We start from the raw sequence: 22,003 nt of genomic DNA, 5'->3' as shown, positions 1-22,003 counted from the left end.
AGAAAATGGTAGTTAAATACGTCCTCACCCGTGTCGGTTAATGATCGAAGCTAAAAACGTCCCTGCATGTAAGTGAGAGACCTCACAGCCACCACTTACGGCTAGACCTTAGGTTGGGGTGAGCGCGCAGCCGGGGCTGTGTGTGGCTAAGGGACCTTCCTCCACAGCCACACAAGGCGCTGGGAGGGTTGCTGGCTGGGCCCAGCACAGAGGAGGCAAGTGCTCCCTGGAGAACTGACCCGGCTGAGGCCACAAGAAAAGAACATCTGTGAGAAGAACACACATTAGAGAGTGACCCGCTCCTTGCCCACGGGGTCCCCATCAAGTCCCACAGTCTCATGGGCCATGTCTTTCTTGAGCATTTCTTCCGTCTGGAAACATACCCTTCCTTTCAAACGTCACCTTCCGCAACACCACGTGTCCCAGCTTTCCCTTCTGCCTCATCATCTGCTGCGTTCCTGCCCCCTCTGAGGCGTTCTGGGTTTACAAGGGCACTTATGCTCAACTTTGTAGGCACGGCGCCTAGGACTCTGCCAAGTGAAGGGACGCAGAGCGAGTGAGTGAAGGGACGGCCAATCGGCCAGTACAAGGAATGAATTTTGTTATCCAAACCCAGGTGAGTCCCCCTCTGAAAGCCTTGTTTGACCCACTCTCCGAAGAAGACTCTTCTCCAATATCAAGCAGTTTCCTAATTTAAAAAGTTGATGTTCACTGGAAAAATAAATGCAAAATGGAGTGCAAAATGGAGTGAACCACCTGGTCATGATATTCTTGTAAGACACATGTGCACGCACACACTTCTTATAATGACACAGAGACTTGAAATATTAAATCTACACAGTAATGAAGACTGTAACAGTCTGTACACCCAGCCAAGTGTAGAACCCAAAATTCCTGCCCAGCAGCTGAAGGCTCTAACAGCTCTGCTTTGCAGTGAGGGAATAAACACCATTTCAAACACACAAAACCTGCATTTAGTCCTCACTCTACTGGGGCCAGTAAACAACCATTTGGCTGGTAGGTGTGGCTCAGGGGATGGGGCAGCTTCAGGGCCTGGGCAGAAGCAGGGCCAGCCCATTAACCATGTCAGCGCAAGTACGGGCCTCCTCCGGGCTGACACATTCAACAAAACAGGCGCTCGGGACCGATGCCTGCTTTTCTCAGACAGGTGAATGACCGGACCTGGCAAGGAGCTCCCACTGGCCACAAAGCAGCAGCAACAGGGGGAAGATGAGGAAAATGCTAGAAGATGGCTCCAATCATGCTTTTAGAACTTATCCCACTGTGTGTCCTTTCGTTACTAGTACGCAGCAAGGCAAGTAGATACACTGAGAGGAAGATTTTAGAAGCTTTGAAACAACAGGACAGGCGAATTTTATGTCTATTTAATTTGACAAAGAATTGTGCTCATATTTGGGATATCTTTGTTTAATTTAGTTTTATATTAATATGTTTTTATTGCATTTCACTGAAATATCAGTCTGCCAATGACTAGGAAAAAAATGTAACGGTTCACAGAAAGTATGAGAAGTAGTAAAACAGACAATAATAAAAAACTATTCGCTTTAAAAGACACTCCAAGAGGAAAAAGCCACAGAATGGGAGAGAGGATTTGCAACACATTTAGTTAAGAACGTTTTATGTAGAGAAGAAATCCTAAATTACGCAAATAATCAATTCAAATCAATCTTATCATGTTTGGGGAGCTCAGTGCCCGTCGGGAATCTTTTTAGTCTCAACTAAATATTCGGACTCACACGACTTCCACAGGCTACAGGCCAGGTAGCAGCGCAAGGCTGAGACGGCAGGCAATTCTTGTCACCAGGGGCAGTCCCCACAGCTGTCCTGGAGCTACTCTCCCTGTTTCGCCCTTGCCTCTGACGTCTCCTGTGACTGCTCAAGTGCAAGGGAGCAGGACTTGCGTGCGTGCGTGCGTGCGTGCGTGTGTGCGTGCATGGCAGTGGACCCGCCCCCGTTTACAAATCCCATGCCCTGGCAAGAGCAACAGCTCTTGTCCGGGTCCCCATAAGGGTCACAGCGTGTAGGAACAAGAATCACCCCACTCAGAGAAGCCCACAGCTGGGGTACGCTTTCCTGTGAGCGTACCAATCAGGGGTCATTTTTACCATAAGATTGTTGCTTGGCACCACAGCGGGCATCCCCCGTTGATCGGTTGCCAGGGAAATAACCCAGACACTCAACCCAAGGTCAACTCTGTCCTTAGGGCAGAAGAGAGGGTTTTGTTTACCCTTCATCCCCAGCACAGAGGATGAGGACCTCAAGTGTGGAAACCGCATTTGAAAGGCTGCAGGAACGCCCAGGTGGACATGTTGCCAGGTCCAGAACTTAGGGGAAAGGTCTGAAAGCCCCTTTTTTCCAAAGGGAGCTTTCTGGAGATGAGCCCAGCCCATGAGGCTTTGGTCACACGTGAGGGAACATGGAGGTGGCCCGGCCCGGGGTGGCTTACCTCTCCCGCAGGCCTGCACCAGGCCGTACCACTCCCCACAGCTGTTACACAGCAAGGTGAAGGCACTTTCGCGGTGGCCCGTGACGTGGCCCGGGGCACACACGTACAGCAGCTCGTCCCCCATCTCCAAGCCAGTGCGTCCCTGCAGGACGGTGTGTGGGAACGAAGGCGGGTCTCCACACGGCTTCTCTGAGGACAAGGAATCACAATTAGCTTCCTCCAACTGGGCAGACCTCCTGTGGCAGAGAGATAACGAACTCGAACGACCGCTCTCCTCCCCGCCCCCATGGGTGCTGCCCGCATCCCGAACTGGGGTCACGGCGGCTGTTTCTCCTCCACTCTGGCACCCCAGGCTCTGGCAGAATGCGGCACAAATGAGGCCCTCAAAAAGTATTTGTTGAATGAATACATATGCTTTTAAAATACAACTCTGTATTTTACAATCCCAGGCAACATGACCTTTTAACCTTCCTTTGAAAGGAGGACCCAGAGACATATGCCCAGCAGTGAGCTTCCCCCCACCCCCGCTTTTATTTTGGCCTTATTTACATAAGCAAATAGGTACTCATTGTCAGAAGCTAAAATGTTAGAGACTATAGAGTCCCGGCCAAGGGTGCCTCTCCCTTCCTCCAGCCTCCACCCTGATGGTAACTCTGTGACCACCTTGGTATGTACCAATAAATACAGATGCAGGTACACGCACACACACGCATAGGTGGACAGACAGATACACTCGTAGATAGATATAGTTGTGACTGCATGGTTTTTTAATATAAATGGGATCATATGTATTACTAAGAACGTGATTTAACAAAAAGAAACCAAAAACCTATTTTTTAGAGCAGTTTTAGGTTCACAGCAGAAGTGAGCAGAAAGTACAGATGGTTCCTATATCCCTACTCCGACCACGCACGGCCGCGCCTGTGATCAACAGGCCATGCCAGAGGGGCACGTTTGTTACCGCCGATGCACCTACACCGACACGTTATTACTACTGGCCAACAACCAGTTCTCATTTGGGTTCACTCTGTGGCGGAGCCTCACGCTTGGACCAAAGATGGAGACGAGCCCCCACCCGGCCCTGGAATCTCCCCCTGTGCCTGCCCCCAAGCTGGCCCCAAGCTGGTGGAGGATACGGCCTAGGTGTCCTTTGAACTCCCTGCCCTAGTTCTCCGTGGAAAAGTTTTTACTGGTGTGTATAAAAAAGGGGCAATGCAATAAACCCGACGGGCTCAGGGGGCCCACATGACAGGCCTTACAAACTTAGTGACCAAAAGTAACCACACGGGGCGGTCTGATCGCAAATCCCTAACGGGGTAGGCATGGCAGGGAGTCACAGCCCAGGCCCACAGCTTCGGTAGCAAAGGTCAGTCTTTGCTGTAAGTGAGCCCCGTCCACAGTTCTTATGCCTGGTGCTTTCTGTTTTGGTTATTAATTATTGATTCAATGTCCTTCCTCATGTGTGAGACCAGAAACTCCAAGTGATTTTTCCCCTAATATTTTAAAGGTCTTTCCACATTAAAACTATAAATTACCTCAGCCCTTTGAAGGGCAACATTATAGCACATATTATTTAATCATTACACTGACATTTATATTGATTCCAAGTTTTCACTATTATAAACAACACTACAATGAAGAGCTCATGTGGACATTTTTGTACATACCTTATTTCATTTTGGAAAAAACTTCTAGAAAGTGAATTGCTGCATCAAAGTGATGTAGTGAGACCTTTTTTTGAAAAGGAAATAATTTGAAATTCAAATTTCCTCTTCAAAGTTTTTATGTTGGACAGGAAAGCGTTTAGCCCTTACGTAGTCAAATTACCTAAGAAGCATATTGCTTAAAAGAAGATACGCTAAGAAAGGATGAAAATAGAAAACACTTGTGCGTTAAGCTACTTCGAGTGGCCTCCCAGCTAGTAGTTTGGGTGGCACTTTCTCAAAGAGAGCCATTCCTGTGTGTGTTCTTTTACTGGAGAGATTTTTGAATGGAAAAGGGTGTGGCTGTACTTTAGGAAGTCAGCACAGAATGTTGCTCTTGAACCAAAACTGTCTTGACTGTAGCCCAGGAGACCAACCACTTATTTCATCTATGTGGCACGTCGGGACAGGCAGCCATCTGAAAGTTGCCACAAATCCAGGGGCACCCCACTGAGCAGAGAGGCATTATCCCTGGCCTCACTGGGTCTGAGCAGGGCATCCTGAGGTGAATGGACCAAAGTCATGAGCCTCAGTCAAATAAGGCTGGGCCAAGTGCCAGCTGGTATCTCAGGGGCAAAAGGCTCCGTCTCTGTCTCTACCATCCCCCGCTGCCTATACCTCACGCTGGGTGTCCCCGTCTTTTCTCCTCGTACCAGGATCTAGTTTCGGGAAACTGTAGGCTCTTCATCTGTCACTATCAAAGAACGAGTAAATACTTTCATCCCCTCAGAGCTCTATCTGTGGAACTCAACACCAAATCTTTGGAAAGGAAAATCCAGGAGCAGGGTAACTGTTTTGAGAGTAAAGGGGAGCTTCAGGCCAAATTCACACCCTATCGGACTCCTGGGACCTTACCCCTCAGATGTGATTTCCAGAATGGCCCCGGCTAGATTCTGGCTCAGGAAAACCGCAATAACGCTCCTGAGAGTCTGGGCACACACACCATATGTGTCTGGATTTCCCACAAATGTCCAAGAGAGGAAACACACTGCATCTTAGGTGGTGGGACTTCAGAGGCTCCAAGACAACAGTTCCACGCCTTAGGACGACCAAGTGCCCGCCAAGAACCCCCACCCATGTCCAGGTGCAACTTGAATTAGTCCCGTTCACTAACCTTCCCATCTTTGACCTCACGAGGGAGCTGTGGAAAACAGCTGGCTATATACCTGGGCCCTCTTCTCCCCTTTAGGGAAACTTACATTTGGGCGGTCTTCACTGCTATTCTCAATTATTCCACAGGTAGGGATTGGGGTTGGAGGACTTCTCAAGGGCTGGGTTTCAATAGTGTCGACAGAAAGAGCAATCTCGATTATTTTCCCTCCCAAGGAAAGAGATTTTATGAGATCTTGTCTTGCAAACAAATAGTATCAATGAACAATGACTCATTTTCTTTCTTTTCTTTAAATGACTCATTTTCAATTCCAAAGGGTGCATTTGCTTGCGATTCAGAGCTTCTGACAACCCGTTTCCAGAGTCTGGAACATGTATAAAAGTTGATGCTTTTATTTTGAGGAATCTTACGACTTCCATCATGACATTTTAAGTTCTAAAGAAGAGCCTGCAAACCCCCATTATTATTTCCCAAACCAAGGGGGGGGAGGAATTCCAACACAAATGCTTGAGCTCTCCTTCCTTTTGGTGTTACCTAAGCTATACAAAGAAGTTACCTTTGGTGCCCACCTGCCCAGCCCCCTCCCACCTTACTCCACTCAGTTCACAACCAGCATTGTTCTCTCCATTCCACCCATTTTTATCATTTGTTCTCAAACTCCCCATTCACTGCTTCTCAAACTCCACTGTGTATCAGAATCCCCTTAAGGACTTGTAACACACACACACACACACACACACACACACACACTCTCACACGGTTGTGTTTTTGAGTTTCTGAGTCAGTAGGTCAACGTTAGGGCCCAAGAACTTGCATTTATAATACCTTCCCAGGTGATGTGAATAGTACTGGTCCAGGGACTATCGTTGGAGCTCGACAGCTCTAGATCACTACTGCACTCTCAACACCAGGCTAAATTAATATATGGTGATGGCAATCAAAATAGACACCACCTCTGGCTCTGCTGGTATAGGGAAGGGAGGGGCATTTGTGGAAAAGGGCTCCGGGGAACTCTCTGGGGTAGAAGAAAATGTTCTACATCTTCACTGATTATGAGTGATTTTAATTTTCTTTACACTTTCTACTACAATGACCACATGTTCATGTTTATAATTAGAAAATATATTAAAAATATAAAATGGAGCTGGTGAAACCTATCTCACTAGGTTGTTAGCAGAATTAAATGAGCGTATGCCTTGCCCGGTGCCCATTACGTGCCCAGAACTTCAGAGACACATGTAAACATGAGTTCCATTCCCGAAGTTGGAGACTGATGGTCTTTTGAATCATTCTTTAAGTAATGATGGTAACTGAATGTCCAGTTCCCTCAAACCAAATATAGTGAAACACAGAACGGCTGAACAGGAAGTGAGGGAGGAGAGGCAGAGCAAAGGGGTTCATAAGGCCCATCAGGACATGGACCCAGAGGCACCATTGCTCTGGCCACTCAGACACTCTGTGTTCCTGGGAACTGACTGTGCACCAGGACTGACGTCGCCCAGGTTTTTGGAAAAGAAAACTCGGTCCTGGGGAAGCCAGACCTGGTGCTGTCCAGGCCTGGCTCTTGAGTGGCCGAGGAGGGACCTCACTGCTGGCTGTGATGGGGATGATTCGCGCTGCCCTGGGGACCCACTCGAGCCACTGGGGATGTTCCGAGTCCAGCCCACTCTCCGGAAGCACCAGGACCGCAGCTCGCCCAGAACCAGTCTCCCCAAACCATCGTGACTTCTGTCTGCAATGTCCTCTCCTCCCTTCCCTAACAGCTATTTCCGGAAACAAAATCTTCAAATTCCACCCCAACTGCCATTGCCTCGTGAAGTCTCCATAATTACCCTCCTCCTTCGTGTCATGGAAACACATTCATCTCTTACTTATCCTTATACACCGTCATGTCCTTGAGGGTGGGAGCGAGCTCTCTCATCCAGCTGCCTGTCTATCTGTCTGTCTACCTACCTACCTACCCATCCATCCATTCATCTGAATCACCCACAAGTCTGAGCACTGGACTTTGGGTTACCCTGGATGAATAAACAAATTGCCAATGCCAGGTCAATGGTAATGAGCTCAGAATGTTCCACACTCCCTCAGGAGACCCTGAACTAAATAAGTTCTATCAGGTGTTCAGAGCACTGCAATTTGTCCCAGTCACCTGGTTGCAGCCAAAGAATTTCCCCAAAGCCAATCCTGAGGCACAGAGTCGGGGGGCTCCTCCAGGATGACCTGGGACTTGGCTCCTCTCAAAATCTCCTGATCGCTCTCAAGATGAGCCTCCAGCTCTCGTCTTGATGACAAAGGAAGGGAATGATTCCATTCCTGTTTTTAAGGGAAGTATCGGCAATGGCTGAGTATGCAAGGGCAGTGGAAGGCAGTGCTAAGGAGGTGGGGTAGGTGAGGGGGGCTGGTGGGGCACAGCAGCCCAGCCAGCCCTGGCTTGAGAGGGGTGGGAGACAGAAGCACACCCGGAGTGAAGCTTTTGGGCACACTCCAGACCCCACGCCGTCGACCCCTAACAAGCTGCCAAGAGAAGCAGAGCCAGGGAACCCAAGTGGAGGCAGCTTATTTCATCAGCATCCAGTTGGTTAAAAATAACTTCACTTATTAGTTTAAGTGAGATCACCACAGGACTGGAAATTCACTCTCAGTGAGACAAAAGTACTGGAAGGAAAATGAGAAAAGTCTACATTCATGATGAATGTTCCCCGGGCTCTGTTTTCCTTCTGGGCTCTCTCGAAGGCACCCGCCTACCGTTTTTGGAGTTTGCACACACAGAGCTAAGGAGCACGGGAAGCATCGTCGGGAGAAAGGCAACCTGGGGAGACTATACTTCGTCTCTGGGAGGTGTTGAGCCAGGCCTCACGTACACTCCTGCAGGAACCCCAAGGAACCACCTGCTCTCAGCTTCTGCTAGGACACGCGACACCTTCCTTCAGCACTCAGGTTTCCCTGCTGACTGCACTGTCAACCGAGGCTCCCCGAGCAGAGCGGAGGGCCATGTGGGAGCGGTTCACATGCCCCTTCTAAAGGGAGAAGGGCAGAGGAGCAGGGACAGGGCTCTCCCTGAGCATCCTTGCGAATCCAAACTGCTTTTCCAGAAAGCCCAAGAGGAAGGAGCCTTCTGCCCCTACTCCCATCTCAGCACGCCCTCCTGGGCCCCATCATGGCCCACCTGAAACCTCTCTCAAACCAGGCCTGGAGGACTAAGACTCCACTCTTCCCCAAGCAGCCCCTCCCTGCTGACCTGGAGGTGGCGGGACGCAAGGCAAGGCCCAGGCTGACCGCTCTGGGACGCGGGGGTCTTCAGCGCTTTGACTCAAATGATCCACACGCACCGTGTGAATTTGCTCCACACATCGGATCCCCACAACTCGGGCATTTTGGGGGTGTTTTTATTCGTGTTGTTGTGATTGTTGCTTTTTTTTTTTTTTTTTGGAGGAGTAGGTAGATCATTTCTTTTTTTGAAGTTTCTTATTTTTATATAATCTCAAAGTTACAGGAAAAGTTTAAGGAATAAGGAATTCCCATAAAACTCTTTATCCAGATTCACCAATGTGTTTTTACTCTGCCCCATTTGCTTTAACGTTGTTCTCAATAGATAGATAGAGAGGTACAGACATGTACTGATACTGATATCTATAGAGAGAGAATATTACATGAATATATATATGTGTATCTATACATGTAATTCTTTTCTGAGCCACGTGAGAGTAAGTTGTAGATATGATGTCCCTTTGTCCCTAAAAACCTTGGAATGTATTTCCAAGAAAAAGGACATCCTCCTACATAACTGCAATACAGTTATCAAAATCAGGAAAATTTAAGCATTAATACAATACTATTATCTAATTCATAATCTGTATTCAGATTTCATCAATTACAGCTATTTTCTCCTGGTCCAGGATATAATCCAGGATCACGCATTTCATTTTGTTGTCATCTTTGTATTCTATTTTAATCTAGAACAGTTGCTTACTCTTTCTTTGTCTTTCTTATCCCTAAACATTTTTTAAAAGAGTATAGGCCAGTCATTTTACAGGATGTTCTTATTTTGAGTTTGGCTAATATTTCGTCATAGTTATGCATGTGGGCAGAAACACTACTGAACTGAAGTTGTGTTTCTAAGTCCAGTATATCAGGAGACGCATCACATCAGTTTGGCAATTACTCAATTTTGGAGTCACCATCCAGGCTTTGACCTTGGAAGTTTTTTTACCTCTGGCTTCCTGCGCAACAATTATCAATTATTTATCAATGCTGGATAAAAGGGGCACACAGTTGCCTACACACAGCCTGTTTAAGGGCCTGTGAGGTAGGAAGCCCAGGCCATCCTGCTGGATGATGAGAAACACAAAGTTCAGTCACCCCCACCATGCGAGCCAGCAGCCAGCCCACTCCAGAAGTAAGGCCACTTGACTGACAACGGATGGCAGACTCATGAATGAGCCCAGCCGAGACCAGCAGAAAAACAATTTGCTGGTGAGAAAAAAAAGTGAATGAAATAAGCCACTGCCTTTGGGATGATATGTTACACAGCAAAAGCTAACTGGTACCTCTTATTTATCAGAAGCCCTGCATGCTCACTTGAGATCACCGAAGAACCAAGGTTATGCTGTTTTTCTCCTGGCTCTGTCTTGTCTCCCTCAGGGATCTGAACCTTTGCTGATGTTTGGGATTCAGGGCATCATTTAATTTACTTACGTGATCTAAAAAAACAAACCACGGCCCTGGCTGGTGTGGTTTAGTGGATTGAGCACCAACCTGTGGACCAAACGGTTGTCAGTTTCCCAGTCAGGGCACATGCCTGGGTTTTTGGGGTGTTTGAGAGGGTGTTTCTCTCTCTCTCTTTCTCCCTCCCCCTTCTCTCTAAAAGTAAATAAATAAAATATATTTTAAAAAACCCATGTACATTGTTCTCCCCAGGCCTTTCCTGAACAAGGGCACATTTTTCACTCACTTGATTGGACAGACGGTATCAAGAGACTCCCAACACTCTTCCATAGCAATCAGCAACTTCAGGACGCTCCCTGGAGGAAGACCCCCGCAGCAGAACAAGCCTCTAACAAGCACCAGCCAGGGCCTTACCGCCCCACTGTGGCTCCTTGACTTACTCTCTCCTCTGACCCCTTCCCTGGAGAGTAGAATTTGGTGCCTCTGGGATGTGGCCTGAGGGTTTGTATTTCTAACAAGTTTATCTGGTATTGCTTATCATTAGAGAGATTTGGGAAACTCTGCTGTAGAGAAGTAGCCCTCAAACTGGGCTGCATGTTAAAATCACCAGGGAGCTTTAAAAAACCCCAATGTCCAAAACATTTATATCCGATTCTCCAGGGCTGGCACGCAAGCATCAGTATTTCTTAAAACTTCCCAGATGAGACCAGTGCACAGCGAAGCAGGACCCGGGCTGACGTCTGTGACTGAAGGGGAAGTGGCTGCTTTCCCTCCATCGGCCTGAACGTCCTCTTTGAACAGCTTGTGTTTCTGATATTGAAGGTGGACTGACTTTGGGGCACATGACATGCTGTCCTGGTGACTGCTTTATGGTTTTCTCCTCTCTCAGCTGATATCCCAGGAGGAAGTTGAATTTTCCTTCCTAGGATCAGTTTCCTAAATCATATACAGTTCCATGTGGGGGAAAAGGATTGTTTTCCTCTACAGCGTGCTGTCTACCGTGGAAAGAGACGGAGGGTATGTTGTATCCGCGCCTGTTGCAGGCAGGGCCAGGTGTTGCCCATATTCCCTAGATACCTTTCGCATGCCCATGTTTGGGGGCTCCTGGTGGGCACCCATGCATCTTGGAGTGTGGGCCTCGGGCTACTGGAACTCTTTGCCTGTGCACATCAAGAACCAAAAGACCCTGGAAATTTACATCTCCCTGAAGCAGCTCTTACCCAATGGCTGACAGGTTCTCCCCTACACCTGATCCATAAAACTATGGTGAGCCACACTGTCTCCAGAGATCCCCTGTGGGAGGCAGCCAAAGTTACCCCCCACCTCAACACCACCGTGGACTCTGCTTTGTGTTTCCCCGTTGCTTGGTCTGCTTCCTTCCCCTGTCCACTGAACCATGCTCCTGTTGGCTTTTCTTAGGAAGTCCCCTGGTGCACCATGTTCAGTGAATCCTCATCCTGAAGGGTCGCTTCAAGAGAACGCAACTTAAGAGGGCAACCCCCACAAGCACACGCTGCGGAACCTTTCCAAAGGCTCTGGCACTGACCTTCATCCTTCATGCAAAGGGCACTGTATGTGCCACCGGGAGCCGGGTTGCTCTCAATTCTCACATCGACAGCTCTCATGATTTGCTGTTCACCACTCCCTTTGCTACACACGGTTGTCCTGAAAGAGACAAAGAGGACACTGGGTTAGGAGCACGAACTAAAAACGGGAAAGAACATTCTTTTCTGCTGTCAGCTTCAAATCAGCAGAGATTTCTCTGATTCAGGAGCTTGGGCTGAAAGCATCCGTATGAGAACTCTCTCCCCAACAGAGGTCTAAAATTAGGAAGAAGAGGGGGTGCTCAACTTGAGGTCATCTGTATGAATTCAAGTTTCAGAGACAATAAATACATTGTTGATCTCTTCTAGTATCTCTTTGCATTTTATTTCATAAAATTCTGCTCTTCTTGCGGGGGTTTGTTTTGTGTTCTTTTTCATTTTTTAAAATGAATTGTTAGTTTATGAATCTTAAGCCTTTTTCCTCTTTAAACACTAACATTTATCTTTTCACATTTTCCTCTAGGTATAGCTTTAGTAGCATCCCCTGGGTTTGAGTATGATATATTTAATATTATTCAGTTCTACTTATATGCTAATTTCCAGCATAATTTATTTTTGTCCTATGATTTATTTAGAGATATCTTTTGTAAACAGCAAGTAGTAGAATTTCTAAAAATTCATCTGATAATCTTTGTTTTCTAATTGGAGTATCTCATCTACTTAATTTAATCCCATAGGCTTTGAATTTAAATCTGCCATTTTTCTATTAGTTCTACCCATTTTTTCTTCCTTTCTTCCTTCCTTTCTTTTGCTTCCCCTATTTTGTCTTAATTCTTTTTTTTGGCATTCTCCTTTCCTCTCTAATGGTTAGGAAGTTATATATCCTTTTAGTACTTTTTTAGTGGTTACCCCAGAAGTTATAATATTTCCTCAACTTACTAAAATTTAATATTACTTTTACCATCTTCCTCAATGACACAACTTAAGATAATTAAAATATTATCTATTAACATTGACACAACTTAAGATAATTAAAATACTATCTATTAACGTACTTAAAGTATTTCCTGACTGATATGCCATTTTTTAGTGTTTAGTATTATTACTACTGCTTTATGGAATTATGTAACTTGAGTTTATTCCCCATTTACTCTTTCATCTTTTTTTTTGTATTTGCAGCCTTCCACCTGTAATTATTTTCCTCCTGCCTTTAATGTTTCTTTTAGTGCAAGTCTGATATAATTAATTTTCTCAACTTTTATATATATATATGGAAAACGTCTTAATCTTCATTCTTGAAAAACATCCTTGCTGAGTATAGAATTCTAGAATGGCAGTAATTTGTTTTTTAGCACTTTGAAGGTATCATTCGATTGTCGTTGGCCTTACATTGTTGCTCCTTTAAAGTACTTTTTTTCTTATTACTTTTAATATTTTTTCTTCATATTTGAGTCTGATCAGTTTTGTCATGATGTACCAAGTTGCGAATTTCTTTGCACCAAGTTGTGAATTTTTTGTTTGTCCTACTTGGGTTTTGCAGGGCTTCTTGAGTTTGTGCCTGGATGTTTTTCTTCAGTTGTGGATAAGTCTCATATTGCTTTTGTTCCATTTTCCTTCTCTTCTTTTGGAATTCCAATCACATGCATCTTCTTTGCCTTTTTTTCTTCTAAGTTTTTCATCCTTTTTCCTTCTGTTCTTTATTCTGAATATCTTCCTCTGAAATGTCTTCCAGTTCACTAATTTTCTCTTTGGCTCTTTTTAATCAGCTGTTAGATCTATCTATTAAGTTCTTAATTTCAGTTATTGTAGTTTTCATTTCTAGAGTTTCCATTTGGTTATTTCTATAGTTTTCAATCTTCTACCAAAATTCTCCTTCTTACTTCTGTATCTCTGAACATTATAAAGAGTTATTTTCAAGGCTGCATCTACCAATGCTATTATCTAGAGTTTCTATTGGCTATTTTTTCCTTGTTGCCTTAGCTTCTTATGTGACTGGTTATTTTATATTGTATGACAAACCCTATACTTGCTAAAATTATTTGTGGAACTCAATTGCCTAAGATAGTGTTACCTCCCTCTAGAGATGATTTTATTTTATTTTTATTTTTTAAAGATTTTTTTAAAAGATTTTATTTATTTATTTTTAGAGAGAGGGGAAGGTGGGAGATAGAAAAGAAGAGAAACATTGACTGAATGCCTCTTAGATGCCCCAAATGGGGACCTAGCCAGAAACCCATGCATGTGCCCAGACTGGGAACCAAACGAGCAACCCTTAAGTTCAAAGGCCAACACTCAATCCACTGAGCCATACCAGCCAGGGCTAGAGATGATTTTTAAAATCATCTCTGCTTGCTATCTGGAACACTGGAATTTAGTACCATCTTAATCCAAATTCAGGGATTAAGTTATGAGGATTTGAAGCTAAGCTACAGCTCCTCTGAGGCCCATGTACTTCCTGCAGCTTCCTTACAGCCTTGCAGTGTCCCAACCCAAAGCAAAAGCACTCCCCAGGCCCCCGCCCACACAAAACCTGACTTCAAATCTCTGTTCTCCTTGTCCCACAAGGCTATCAGAACACCTAATCAGCTTTTCAGCCACCTTTTACAGAATTTGCAAAGTCTCCGAGGAGACAAGTGGCCCCAAATTCTATATTCATCACTCTAGACCTCCATATCTACTATGTGTCTACTATGCCATCAACTGCAAGACGCACTGTGCATTGACTAATTGGTTTTTGGTGGGGAGGGGGGATGTGATGGAAAAACCCACAGTGAAATGTACATACTAATGGTTAGATACTTCTTGGTTCCAGTAACATTAAAATGGAAAACCTAGCCCTGGCTGGTGTGGTTCAGTGGATTGAGCGCCGGCCTGCAAACCAAAGGATCGCCGATTGGATTCCTAGTTGGGGCACAGGCCTAGGCTGGGGGCCAGGTCCCCAGTAGGAGGCACACAAGACATAACCACACATTGATGTTTCTCTCCCTTTCTCCCTCCCTTTCCCACTCTCTAAAAATAAATAAATAAATCTTAAAAAAAAAATGGAAAACCTATTTTTAATGTTGTGTAGTAAACATATCAAGTAAGTATGTTTGCTTTATAAAGAACCATTGTCGTAGCAATATAGAGATCCACTATGATGTCTTAAGACTTTACAACAAACCCAGAGAGAAAGGACCTTTCCAATGACTCAGTCCTGACTTGTAATGCCTGGGAGACCTCAGCCTGGCTCCGAGCTAGCTGTTCAGAATCTCTGGATACCCTGGATATCTGATGCAATCATGGGAACAGAGTTATGAAAAACACCCAAACTTGACTACATAATGGAATCATACATGCACGGGACATGCCCTGTCTATTTAGGAATCTGGATGTAAAAATATAAGGTGAGAGAGCCATGGTTCCAGATTCACTGACGAGCTGTGGATGGAGCCTCAGCTGTCCTCTCTTCTCAACTGCCGCTTCACCAGTGGCACACTGGAGACCTGAGTTCCCATGGTTGTGTGTGTTTTCCATGGCCCTCTGCCAGCCAGACATCTTGAGGGTCATCATCTACCACAGTAGTTCCTGGAGCCCATTCCTTTCTCCGTGGAATGGCTCCTGCCTTCTCTGAGTCTGACTAAGGCAGCAGTTAGCAGCACTAATGGGAAGTTTTCTGCTAGCTGGACACGGGAATTACTTCTCCACAAGGATTCCATGGGTCAAGAACTCAGACAGAGCACAAAGGAAATGGCTTGTCTCTGTTCTTTAACATCTAAGGCCCTGAGCTGGGGAGACTCGTAGGCGGAGACAACTCCACAGCTGACAGCTAGAATCACCCGGAGGCATCTTCATTCACACTGCAGGTGGCAGGTAATGACGGCTGTTGGCCTGGGCTGCTGGGGAAAGGACTCACCGTATTTTGCTGTGCATAATGCATACTTTTTTGCCCAAATTTTTTTGGGAAAAATAAGGATGCGCATTATACATGGGCATAACAATATCATGGGTATAATAATTCTGTGTATAAAGCACACAAACACATGGGTGCACATTATACATGGCAAAATACGGTAGTTGGGGCCTCTCCGTCTGGTCTGGGCTTCCTCAAGCATGGCCGGCTCAGGACAGTTAGACTTCTCATGTGGCATCTCAAAAGTGAGTGTGCTCAGAAACCCAGGCATGGGTTTCTCTGACCAAATCTCAGAAGACACATAGTATTTGCCCTGCTGTATTCTATTGGTTGAGGCAATACTACACTGTGCCCGATGCAAATGGAAGAGCAGAGTGAAACATTTTCTGGCTACATTTTTAAAACCTCCATACCATTTTCCTATTCACATGCATGCAGAGGCATAACCACATTGAAAAACAGATAAAGAATATGTACCAGGTAAGAGTCATTGTCTCTGAGGTGGGGAAGAAGAGAGAAACTCACTTGGTACTTTATATGTATCTGTGTTATTTGACATTTTTACAGGTGTTATTTTTGTAATTTAATAAGGAAATTCAGAATCACCAAGCCACGGGGAAATAAACTAACAGAACTCCAGAAACATGTTTTTTATGTGAGAACGCAGACCAAGAGTGCACCGGAAGCCACTGCCCACTGCATCTGGCCTATCCTGGCAGGTCAATGACTCCATCACTTAGCGCCCTCCCCCCCCCATAAGCCCCGGGGGGCGACCGGGTGAGTTGCAAGGACAGCTGGCGCGACTCTCCTGACTTACCCCAGGGTGCCGTCCGCCAGCCAGCCCGTGGCGCACACAGCGAGGGCGCAGTCCTGGACCACCCTCTGCAGCTCCTCCGCAGACACCAGGTGGGCACCCCTGCTCCTGCAGGAAAGCCGGGCCTCCTCCAGCGCCAGCCCCCGAGAGCCATTCTGAGACTCCAGCAAAAAGAGCTTCCCTGTGTGGGGACAAGCACGGACACGGGCTGACTCCAGGATCCACGGGGATGGACTCAGCGGGGCTCGCTCCCCGGCAGACCCCTACTTGCCGAAGAGCCAAGTGCCGCAACTAGCCCCCGGCACTCACGCCTGGGACTCGGTGTTGACAATCACACCCGTGTTTCAGCCCTCCCTTTTTTTGCTCTTGTCTTCTTAAAAACAGAAATTTACCATCCGCTCTGGCATGTTTATCTGGACAAGCCCTTCAAATACTCCTTTTTAAAAAAAAGATGTTTTACAAACACTATGCGGCAAACTCAGTGTCTTAAGTTTCCCTGAGTTGGGTCCCTGGGTGTCCAAGGCACTGATTCAAGCTTCCCTCTGCCTTCTTTCCCCGCCCCAGCCCTGGGGTGACTGCATACCTAACAGGTTGGTTCCTTTCTCTCTGCCCCACTGTCTCAAAGCGTTATCAGGCCCTTCCCAAAGGCAGTTTGCTCCATTTTGCCCCAACCAGACAAGACGGCAGGGGCCAAGTCTGGGGTGCCCTTCCTGCCTCATCAGTACATGGGCATGGAGCGGGCCTCAAACACGTGTGGCAGAATGGGTAAAATGGGAGCATGAATTCAGGCAGAGTGAAAGCTGACACTAAAAGCCAAGGAAGCTTTAGGCAAGAAAACCGTGAAGCAGCAGGGAGCACTGGGGCCCCAGGAAGTGACCGCAGGGATGAGGCCATACCGTGGGTGGTCCTGGGAAGTTTAAGGTAAAGGCAGGAAAGAAAAAAACCAAGTCAGAAGGAGACACTTCACTTCCATCTGTCAGCAAAATTATCATACTCTCTTGATTTTATTAGAATAAGACAACTTGACCGTCATCTACTACAAAATTATTTTAATAAGTATAATCATCATCCAGCTTTGGAACCAAAAGTTATAATAAAGTGACAACTTCTTTTCACATTAACCATATCGGTAGGTGACTGCTGCTCCCTTAGACTTGGTGGAAATATGCAGTACACAGCCTGGATCACCGAACGTGACGGCCCTGCCTGGAGAAATGAACATGCGCCCCAAGACGCTTTTGTATTAATAGCATTGACCTATCTGGAAAAATATTGGTATGAATTTAAACTGAGGTTTTGATGGTCAAGCCTCTAAGCGAGGGGCATAAAAGTGAAAACCCGGGCCGCGGCCGGGTGGCTCAGTTGGCTGGAAACGACAAAATATACTTCTAAATAAACCAAGGGTTCAAAGTCGAAACCACAACTGAAACACAACATTTTTACTTAATTGACAAAAACTTGTGAAGAAACTAAAGTTGGACTGAAGGGAAAGTTATAGCCTCAAATGCTCATATTACAGAAGAAAAGTGGTGGATAATTATTTACATTTCTATCTCAAAAACATCGGAAAAAGAAAATTAAAGCTTCAAAAGAATAAGAAGAAAGAATTAATAAAGATAGAGCAGAAGCCAGTGAAATGGAAAGCAGATGCTTAATAGAGAAAATAAAGCCAAAAGTTGCTTCTTTCTCAAGAATGATAAAGTTGATAAAGCCTTAGCAAAATTGATCAAGACAAAAAAGATAAAATACAAATTACCAATATCCAGAACAAAAGGGGAATCATTACAGACTCCGTGGATGCTGACAAGGTAGTAAGAGATTATTATGTGATGTATGATAGAACTTTTTACAGTTTAGATGAATTGGACAAGTTTCTTAAAAAACCAAATTTAGCAAAACAAATGAGTAAGAAAATCTGAATATTCCTTTATCTACTAAACAAATTAAATTAATCACTTAATATCTTTCCATAAGAAAAACTTCAAACATACGTGACCTCCCTACCAAACATTAAAAAACCAACCAAAAAGCAAACAAACGAAAAAAAGCTCACCTTATGGAAATCCTTTTAGAGAACAGAGGAGGGAATAACTTTCAGATTTATTTTAGAAACCATTATAACCCTGATGTCAATACCTGACAAAAATATAACAAGAAATAAAAATTATAGGCCAATATATTTCAAGAACATAGAATCAGTAATTGTCTGTTTCCCTCACTCCGGGCTCAGTTCTAAGTCACCTTCCTCACTAAAACCCTTCCCTAGCATTCCAACCACACACTCAGCCTTGAAGACCATCCTTACACGATGACTCACATTCTTCTCTTCAGTTCAGACCCTTTCCCTTCACCCATCCACCTCTCCAACCCAACCCTCTCTCACCTGGACAACTAAAATGGCATCCTATATGGTTTTTCTATATCTAATCTTGCTGGTTCCATCCATTCTCCCACTTCAAAATCAGGGTGATCTTTTCAAAATGCAAATCTGATCAGTCACTCTACTACTGAAGCCCACGTGATGACTTCCTTGACTTTTTTGAATTAAAACAAAACTTGGCCCCATATCATTGCATGCATACCAATTTTCTAGCATCATCTTGAACCACTTACACCTTGGACTCCTGGCTTCAGCCATTCTGTCTCTTACCCCCTGTCCCATTTTCTCTGCCACTCACAGTTCCTTTGCACACGCTGCTCTCTACTCAAACACTCTTGCTTCCCCCTTTTTGTCTAGTTAATATTACTCATCTTTCAGGTTCTCTTCCACCAAGTCAAAATCTCCTAGTATATGTTCTCATAGTACCTCTATCCTTTAATCTTACCATGTATCAAAATTGCAGTGTCACCTTTCATTCATATAATTATTTGCTTAATGACTCTTTTCCACTAGATTCTAATAGCAGGCCCTATTTCTCCCCACCATTCTATCCTCAACAGCAAGGATAGGACCTAGCATATAGTAGATGCGCAATAAATTACCTGTCGAATTAATGAATCTTTTCCTGTAATCACTACCCAAATAGTTAATTTGTATTCAGTTAATATGAAGATTTTTCAGTTTCAAAAATATTTTAGAAGTACAGTGGTAGGTCTCTTTTATGCATGAGATGCCTATCTAATTAGTCAAAGGTAAACAAAATGTTTTCATTTGAATTTACCTCATTGACTTTTTTTAAAATAAGTCCATGGAGTTTTTAATAACTCTGATTCTCTCTCTTCAAATGTGTGTAAACACATCACAGTTTAGTTGAACATTCTTTCTCCCTCCTTCCATTACTGTTGAACACAACTAAATACGGCAAATGGAGGTAGTTAAGCATATAGTTAGTTAAAAAAAGAATTCTTTCATAATATAGGTTATAATTCTTCAATGGCACTATCCTAAATGTTGGAGCTCAGCAAATGGAGTTTCTTGAAAGCGACTGTACCCATAATTCTCCATTGGGGAAGAGGAGACGGAGAGATAGGAGAAGGGAGAAAGGGAGGCATTTCTGGCAAGCAGTAACAAGGAAACATGCTCGAGTGCTGTCCTTACTATCTCCTTGTCCAATGATATTTCTGCCTTCAATTTTCTATGGCCCACATCCAGCCAGATAGGCACAAAATATTGATCCATACCCACCTGGCATTGCACTTAGGCAGTTATAATGGGGTGACACTCTAAAGCCTCCTACGTTGCAAAAATAGTTCTTTAAAAGGAATTAAAATTGGTACAATAGTATACATTGTTTAACAGTTAATACCAGCTCCAATTTATTCTGCTTGCAGTCTTTAAAATCAGTTAATTTTTATGACTCAACCAGGCAAAAAAAAAATTACAAGAATTAGCAGTGGATTGACTGCTAATAGTTATGGGGTTTCTTTTCGGATGACAGTAATTTTGTAGGAATTAGTGGTGACGGTTGCATAATATCATGAATATACTAGAAACCACCAAATTGTACCGTTTAAACTGGTACATTTTACATGAATTATATCTCAATTAAAAATCAACAGCGATCACTAGGAGCATTTGAAGTTAAAAATGTTTTCTAAACCTTTCTCTGGGACACAGAGAAATAAGACATCCATTCTTAATTATGAGCAAAGAGATTTCCAAGCTAGCACTTAGGACAAAGAGCACCAAAAATTCTGAGGTAATATCTGGAGATTTTTCTTGCTTTCCCCTTCCCTAACCACCATGTTTCTTTTTATCACGTCGTCTAGTTTCACACAACATTGTTTGCTAAATAGCAAAGACATTTAAAAATACACAGTGCATCCTAAATCAGCCAGGGATTCTTCTCCTTCATCAGTCTAATCTGTCTCAAGCTTGGGTTTACTAGAAACCCCTCCTGGATATGAGAACTGCTGGTTTCTTTCCTTTCAGATCCTCCTGCACCAAATCAACGAGGTTTTGTTCCAAAATCAAAATACAGCTGAGCTAACTTTTCGAAATTCAGCGGCTCTAAGGCTGTGATCTTGCTAATCAAGGGATGCACTGAAAGCCGAATTCAGTTCAGAAAACAAATAAACAACAACAACAACAAAAAATGGTGTGCCAATTTTCAAAACCTGCCATAATCTATTCCTTACCTCTATCTCTAGCCTCACGTCGAACAACGTCTTCACCTTGCACCCTGGGTCCAGCCGCTCTATCATGTATCCCATTTCCCCTGCCACTCACAGCACAGAGCCTTTGCACGCGCTGTTCCCTGTACCCAGGACGCTCTCCTCTCGCCTTTGCCTAGTTGATTCCCACTCATCTTTCCGATCTTCCTGGACCAAGCCAAAATACCGACGGAATCTTCTAATCACTGGCCTTGCAGCCAGGAGCCAGCCCATTGAATAGACGTGGAAAAAAAAGTCTCCCCCTGCAGAGGGGGTTCTGGGGCACTCCAGATGTGATTTCATTGTAAAGACCTTTCATGGAGATCTAGGGAAAGCCCGCGGCGGGACCGCAGGACCAATGCTCTGGCTTCCTCCGGTGCTGAGGAAAGAAAGGCTGAGGGGCACAATGGGGGCGTTTGGGCGAGCTGGAACTCCGGGGGCCGGGAGAGGACGCAGGGTCGCCGGACCGCCGCTCGCCTCCTTCCCTCCCAGGCTTGCGGTTTTCCGGACTCGTCCGAATGGACACCCCAGCGAGCTTCGCTTTCCCCACCCAGACCCCACGCACCACTCCGGCCCCCGCCGCCTCCCGGACACTCGGCGGACACTCACCATCCGCCCGCACGGAGAGGCGCGGCAGACCGAGCAGGAACAGGGCCGCCGTCCAGAGCGGGGCGCGGGGGCCGGGTCCCTCGGCAGCCATGGTCTGGGCGTCCACGGGCTGGCGGGCTCGAGTGAGGGCTCTGGCTGCGATCGGGGCTGCCTGTGCCACTGCCCAGCGTGCGCCACTCGGCTCTGCGCGCTGCGCTCTGCTCGCGCGTCGCAGGCTTCGCGCCCGGCGCGCCGAGAGGGAGGAGCGCGGACAGCCGGGGAGGCTGGGGACGCCGGAGCCGCAGCCTTGGGGCCCCGAGCTCCCGGGGGTCTTGTCCGTGGCGCCGGGGAGGCGGCTGTAGCCGGGCTCCGCCTTCGTGCTGGGCACCTGGAGGCCTCTGTGCCAAAAGAGGCTGCGTCGGACAGCGAGCTCGCAGGGCGCCGCCGGGGCGGAGGGTGAGGGCGCGGGGAGGCGAGGGGAGCAGAGGCTTCAGGGAACCCTCGTCGTCCTGGGGGACTCACGACGAAAGGGTGACGCAGTCTAAGAGGCCGAGCTCTGCCTGGAGGACCGTTAAAAAACGGATTCCTAACTGTCGTTTGCCTCTTCACTTTCCAGCTGGCGTCCT

At 45.8% G+C, this 22,003-nt stretch overlaps 1 protein-coding gene across 1 annotated transcript in view; it reads right to left on the bottom strand.

The window, feature by feature from the left end:
• The window catches only part of SUSD5 (sushi domain containing 5), a 28,701-nt gene extending 7,197 nt beyond the window's left edge, over nt 1-21,504 (bottom strand). The window contains exons 1-4 of the mRNA XM_054594910.1: nt 21,399-21,504; nt 16,200-16,377; nt 11,493-11,611; nt 2,468-2,656 (exon numbers count right to left, since the gene is read on the bottom strand). Coding sequence (XP_054450885.1) covers nt 2,468-2,656; nt 11,493-11,611; nt 16,200-16,377; nt 21,399-21,489 — 577 coding nt within the window. The 5' untranslated portion in view covers nt 21,490-21,504. The remainder of the gene's footprint in view (nt 1-2,467; nt 2,657-11,492; nt 11,612-16,199; nt 16,378-21,398) is intronic.
• Between the last annotated feature and the right edge of the window lie 499 nt (nt 21,505-22,003).

This window comes from Pteronotus mesoamericanus, unplaced genomic scaffold, assembly GCF_021234165.1.
Source record: "Pteronotus mesoamericanus isolate MK-2021 breed Mesoamerican mustached bat unplaced genomic scaffold, CSHL_Meso_final scaffold_54, whole genome shotgun sequence".
NCBI classification, from domain to species: domain Eukaryota; kingdom Metazoa; phylum Chordata; class Mammalia; order Chiroptera; family Mormoopidae; genus Pteronotus; species Pteronotus mesoamericanus.
Note: the sequence above shows the minus strand (reverse complement) of the source record. Positions and strands in the feature narration are given on the sequence as shown.